The 5774-nt window shown below is 39.8% G+C and overlaps 1 protein-coding gene across 1 annotated transcript; it reads left to right on the forward strand.

Moving 5' to 3' along the window:
- The first annotated feature begins 500 nt into the window (after positions 1-500).
- LOC306904236 (tripartite motif-containing protein 16-like) lies at positions 501-4325 on the forward strand. The gene is made up of 6 exons (XM_079474022.1): positions 501-1219; positions 1340-1435; positions 1520-1753; positions 2639-2792; positions 2901-2960; positions 3458-4325. The coding sequence occupies exons 1-6, from the start codon at positions 650-652 to the stop codon at positions 3991-3993; spliced, it is 1650 nt and encodes a 549-aa protein (XP_079330148.1). The 5' UTR covers positions 501-649; the 3' UTR covers positions 3994-4325.
- Positions 4326-5774: the final 1449 nt, after the last annotated feature.

Raw genomic sequence — 5774 nt, forward strand, 5'->3', positions numbered from 1 at the left:
CGGGGACCGGCATGCAAATTTCATTCGCCAATTTTCATTGGCCTGTTCAAGTCAGTCAGAGATGATAGGTTCTCAAGTCAAACCCCATTCTGTCGACACAACGTCGAGAGACCGACAGAAAGGGAACACACATTAGGCTGTACATTTATGATATCCATTCACATTCATTTATGTGACACTTAAATTGTTGGCTTCAATTATTTTAAAGAATTACTATTTTACATTTTACATGGTGACTTTATACATCAAAGTATCTTTAGTTAATACAAACTAGATTAGTGTTAAACTCACACAAAATGCAGTTCGTCCTGTGAAGGTCGTTTAAAAAATGAATCTTTTTAAAATATTCTCCAACAAAGATCATAAAATAAACTGAACACAGATTATTATCTAGTGTATACTGAAATAGATTCATCTTCAGCATTAGATTATTTGGTTTGGTTTTGCATGACTGAAATATCTGTCCAGAGTTCAAATATTGTCCCCATGCAAGAGACTTTCCATAATAAAGGACTTTGCTGTCATCTAGTGGACGTGTTTATAACATCAAACCGGTTTCATAAACTGAAGCAGGAAGTCTTTCAGTTCAGAGAAAGTGAAACTCAAGTGACTTGGATCTGTGGAGTGTTTGGTGTGTTGATACGGTGAAATGGCAGAAGCGAGTATTTCAGAGGATCACTTCATGTGTTCAGTGTGTCTGGATCTACTGAAGGATCCAGTGACTGTTCCCTGTGGACACACTTACTGTATGAGATGTATCACAGACTGCTGGAATCCAGAAGATCAGACGGGAATCTACAGCTGCCCTCAGTGCAGACAAACCTTCAGTCCAAGACCTGTTCTAGCAAAGAATGTGATGTTTGCTGAGATGACGGAGAAACTGAAGAAGACTAAATGTGCTGTTTCTGATCACTGTTCCGCTGGAGATGTGGAGTGTGACGTCTGTACTGGAAGAAAACACAAAGCCATCAAATCCTGTCTGATGTGTCTCAACTCTTACTGTCAAACTCATCTGGAGCAACACGAGAATCTCTTCAGAGGTCAAAGACACAACCTGATAGACGCCACTGAACCACTTCATGACATGATCTGCCCTCAACACCACAAGATTCTGGAGATTTACTGTCGCACGGATCAGAAGCTTATATGTAATCTGTGTATAGATGAACACAAAAACCATGAGACGGTTTCATCTGCTGCAGCGTGGACGGAGAAACAGGTGCTTATTTTATTCTTCAAAAGATGCTTTTTCATTGTCTTACCATAGACTAAATGAGCTAAATGACCATTAATAGTTCAAACAGACTCTGTTATACAGTCATTGTGTTCAATTCTTCAGAGTCAGTTTGGAGAAACAAAGAATAAACTTCAGCAGCAGATCCAGAAGAAACAGAAAGACCTTCAGAAGCTCAAAGATGCTGTTGAGTCTCACAAGGTGAGTTTGGAGCAGAAGATCTCAGAAGAGTCTCAGTGAAGTCTCAGTGTGTCTCACAGTAATGTGTGTGTGTGTGTGTAACAGCGGTGTGCACAGACAGCAGTGGAGGACTGTGAGATGATGTTCACTGAACTGATCTCGTCCATTGAGAGAAGACGCTCTGAGGTCACACAGCTGATCAGAGATCAGGAGACGGCTGCAGTGAGTTCAGCTGAAGGACTCTTGGAGCGACTGAAGCAGGAGATCGATGATCTGAGGAGGAGAGACGCTGAGCTGGAGAAGCTTTTACACTCACATCATCACATCCATTTGCTGAAGGTAACAGACATGTGAAAAACAGACCAGTGCTCTTTAGATACACAACAACATGTGTTTCATTGTGTGTGTGCGTGTGTGTGTGTGTGTGTGTGTGTGTGTGCGCGTGTGTGTGTTTGCGTGTCTGTCTGTGTGTGTGCATGTGTGTGTGTGCGTGTGTGTGTGTGTGTGTGTGCGTGCGTGCGTTTGTGTGTGTGTGTGTGTGTGCGTGTGTGTGTGCGTGCGTGTGTGTGTGTGCGTGCGTTTGTGTGTGCGTGTGTGCGTGTGTGTGTGTGTGTGTGTGTGTGCGTGCGTTTGTGCGTTTGTGTGTGTGTGTGTGTGTGCGTGTCTGTCTGTGTGTGTGCATGTGTGTGTGCGTGTGTGCGTGTGTGTGTGTGTGTGCGTGCGTGCGTTTGTGTGTGTGTGTGTGTGCGTGTCTGTCTGTGTGTGTGCATGTGTGTGTGCGTGTGTGTGTGCGTGTGTGTGTGTGTGTGTGTGTGTGTGTGTGTGTGTGTGTGTGTGTGTGTGCGTGCGTGCGTTTGTGTGTGTGTGTGCGCGTGTGTGTGTGCGTGTGTGTGTGTGTGTGTGTGTGTGTGCGCGTGTGTGTGCGTGCGTGTGTGTTTGTGTGTGTGTTTGCGTGTGTGTGCGTGTGTGTGTGCGCGTGTGTCTGTGTGTGTGTGCGTGTGTGTGTGTGTGTGTGTGTGTGCGCGTGTGTGTGTGTGCGTGCGTGTGTGTGTGTTTGTGTCTGTGTGTGTGTGCGTGTGTGTGTGCGCGTGTGTCTGTATGTGTGTGCGCGTGTGCGTGTGTGTGTGTGCGTGCGTGTGTGTGTGTGTGTGTGCGTGTGCGTGTGTGTGTGTGCGTGCGTTTGTGTGCGTGTTTGTGTGTGTGTGTGTGTGTGTGTGCGTGTAGAGTTTGCCGTCTCTCTCTGGATCTTCAGACTCTCTGTCCAGCATCACTGTCAGCTCTCTCCTCTCTTTTGATGATGTCATCAAATCTGTGTCTCATCTGAGAGACAAACTGGAGCGTTTCTGCACACGAGGGCTAGAAAAGATCTCTGAGAGAGGTGAAGTATCATCCATTGACTCTTTACATCCATCAGCTGTTATCATGTAGAAACACAAATGATTTCATGAGACGTGATTGAGAATCAAATGTCTCTTTATTTCTCAAGTGAGACACACAGAGATTATTCTCAGTCCTGAACTCAAGACCAGAGATCAGTTCCTCAAGTGTAAGTGTCTCCAAACACATCAACACATCCACAACATCATCAAACACACAAACTTTACAGAGAAACACAACAATGAAGAATCTCATGACACGTGTGATATCAAGAGCTGTTGAGAGAGTCCAGAACAAATGATTTGAATCAGTGAATTATTGTTTGTGTAAGAATCTCATCTTCAGTTCATATGGTGTCAAATATGAGTTTGTGACATTAATGAAGACGACAGAAAGAGCGTCTGTACTGGACGACAGCTGACAGATGAACTCCTCACAAAACTAACAACATAAAATGATATGTGTGTGTGTTCAGATGAACAGAATCTGAGATTTCATTCAGTTTAACAGCATCAATTGAGCCGAGTGCATCATATCTTGAAAACAATAATGACGGATGATTCTCTGTTTGAAGTCTGATGTCAACAATGAAGAATATCTCAATATATCTCTGATTTATCACTTTTGTGATGTAAAGATGCAGATGATGTGTTTTATGTTCCTCAGATTCTCTTCAGTTGACTCCGGATCTAAACACAGTGCATAAACTTCTCAGTCTGTCTGAGGACAACAGAGAGATTACAAACACAAACACACAACAGCATCAGTATCGTGATCATCCAGACAGATTTATTGTTGTGCATCAGGTGTTGTGTAGAGAGAGTGTGTGTGGACGCTCTTACTGGGAGATTGAGTGGACTGGTGATTGTGTGTGTATATCAGTGTCATATAAGAGCATCAGAAGGAAGGGACGGCATCATGAGTGTATGTTTGGATGTAATGATCAGTCCTGGAGTTTGATCTGCTTAGACTCCAGTTACTCATTCAAACACAATAACATCAGCACTGATCTCTCTGTAAAGCTCAGATCTGATAGAATAGGAGTGTATGTGGATGAGAGAGCAGGAATTCTGTCCTTCTACAGCGTCTCTGACACAATGACCCTCATCCACAGCATCAGCACCACATTCACTCAACCGCTCTATCCTGGATTTTATGTTTGTTATAAATCATCAGTGAAACTCTGTGATTTAAGAATGTAGATGATACAGAGATTCAACAAATCATATTTTATGAATGAAAAAATCTATGTTACTCTTATACCTTATTGACATCTGGTGCATAATAATTCAGTGGCTGATGTTAAGATGGAAAATGTCTTTGTAATGTTTCGACTTTATTTTGTGTAATTGATGTTCATGATGTGATGATTTACGGAGGTTTGATTCATTGATGTTGTTGTGAATGATTGTATAAGCACATATATCATCATGTGTGTGTTTGTCTACAGTAGAATCACATCAATGCTGATATAGAGTCGATCAGCATCTCTGTCAGTGTCATATTGATGTTTTAATAAAGACAATAAACTCTCAAGACTTCTGTCACTTTACTTTCCATTTCAAGCTACATCCTGACAACATTTACAAAACAACAACATTAATATCACAAAAACAGGCACATAAAACACACAACAGAACTAAAGATTTTACTTGATCTGTTTTCTTTCTCACAGATATCAAGTTGATACATACAGTACATACATCACTATTTGTGATACTGAAACTGATTTTCATGTTCGAAAAAAACTTACTAGAAATACTACATTATATGTCCAACATTATTTTTTTTACAACATTGACAGTAGTGGGTAACGCATTGGTTATGATGCACATCCGAGTCTACGAGACAACATGTCACAAGATGCCAGTATGCTGTAAATAAACGAAATAAACATCATTATACAAAGTAAGTTGTTAAATGATCAATTGATTTTTTTTCTGTTTAGAGTATCAGATATCGTTTAAAGGATGAAACATTATATACAGGCTGTTAGTCTAGCCGCACGAGACTGGCCCTAAGTTAACTTCTCATCTGTGTTTGTTTATGGATCAAGCTGTTGGCTACTGTAGTTATATAAGATTTGTATATTGTTTATTTTTTTATTCATTTGAATTTTAGTAAATGATTGTTGAACTTGATTCTTTTTGACTTCCTGTTGATATTTAAAATAATATACTATAAAAATGTCTTTAATAAATGTTCCAATATAAGGCCTTATAATGTCTTATATTTAGATTTGAGGGGTCTTTAACATTTTGGTCACATTACCGCAAAATAAATCATCCGGTCTGATGGACCGAATGACTGTGAAAGTACACGTCCATCACAGTGTTATTCTTACATTTCACGTGAGGTGCCATTAAAATGACTTGGAAAGTCTTAAATGTGGTCACACTTCAGTATAGGGGGCAATTCTAGCTATTAACAAACCGTTAACTACGACTTTCCCCCAATAAACTCTTAATTTGTTGCTTATTAATAGTTAGTAAGGTAGCTGTTAGGTTTAGGTATTGGGCAGGATAAGAGATGTAGAACATTTAGAATATTTGCTTTACAAGTACTAATAAACAGCCGATATGCCTATAATAGACATGCCACTAACAACTAGTTAATAGTGAGAATCGGCCCTATGAAGTTTTACCTTAAATTGAACACCCTGATACGTTAACTGAACAATTTAAAGTTAATAACAATCCATTTATGAACATTGCATAGAGAAAACTTGCTATAATACCATCTATTTCAATACCAATATTATGTTATTTATTTATACCTGTATTGTTATCATTCTTTAATCATAATGCATTAATTTAATTAAGTGAAGTTTGTGTTGTTGCCACTGAAACAGTCAAAAACACATGTTGTTTACAAACACCTGTGTTTGTTATACTGTTTTTATATGTAATATTGTAAGTCGCTCATCGTTTGCATAAAGTTGAACAATTATCGAAAATGAATTAAAATAACGTTTGTGGTTGAC

Source organism: Barbatula barbatula, assembly GCF_947034865.1.
Source record: "Barbatula barbatula genome assembly, chromosome: 15".
Lineage (NCBI taxonomy): Eukaryota > Metazoa > Chordata > Actinopteri > Cypriniformes > Nemacheilidae > Barbatula > Barbatula barbatula.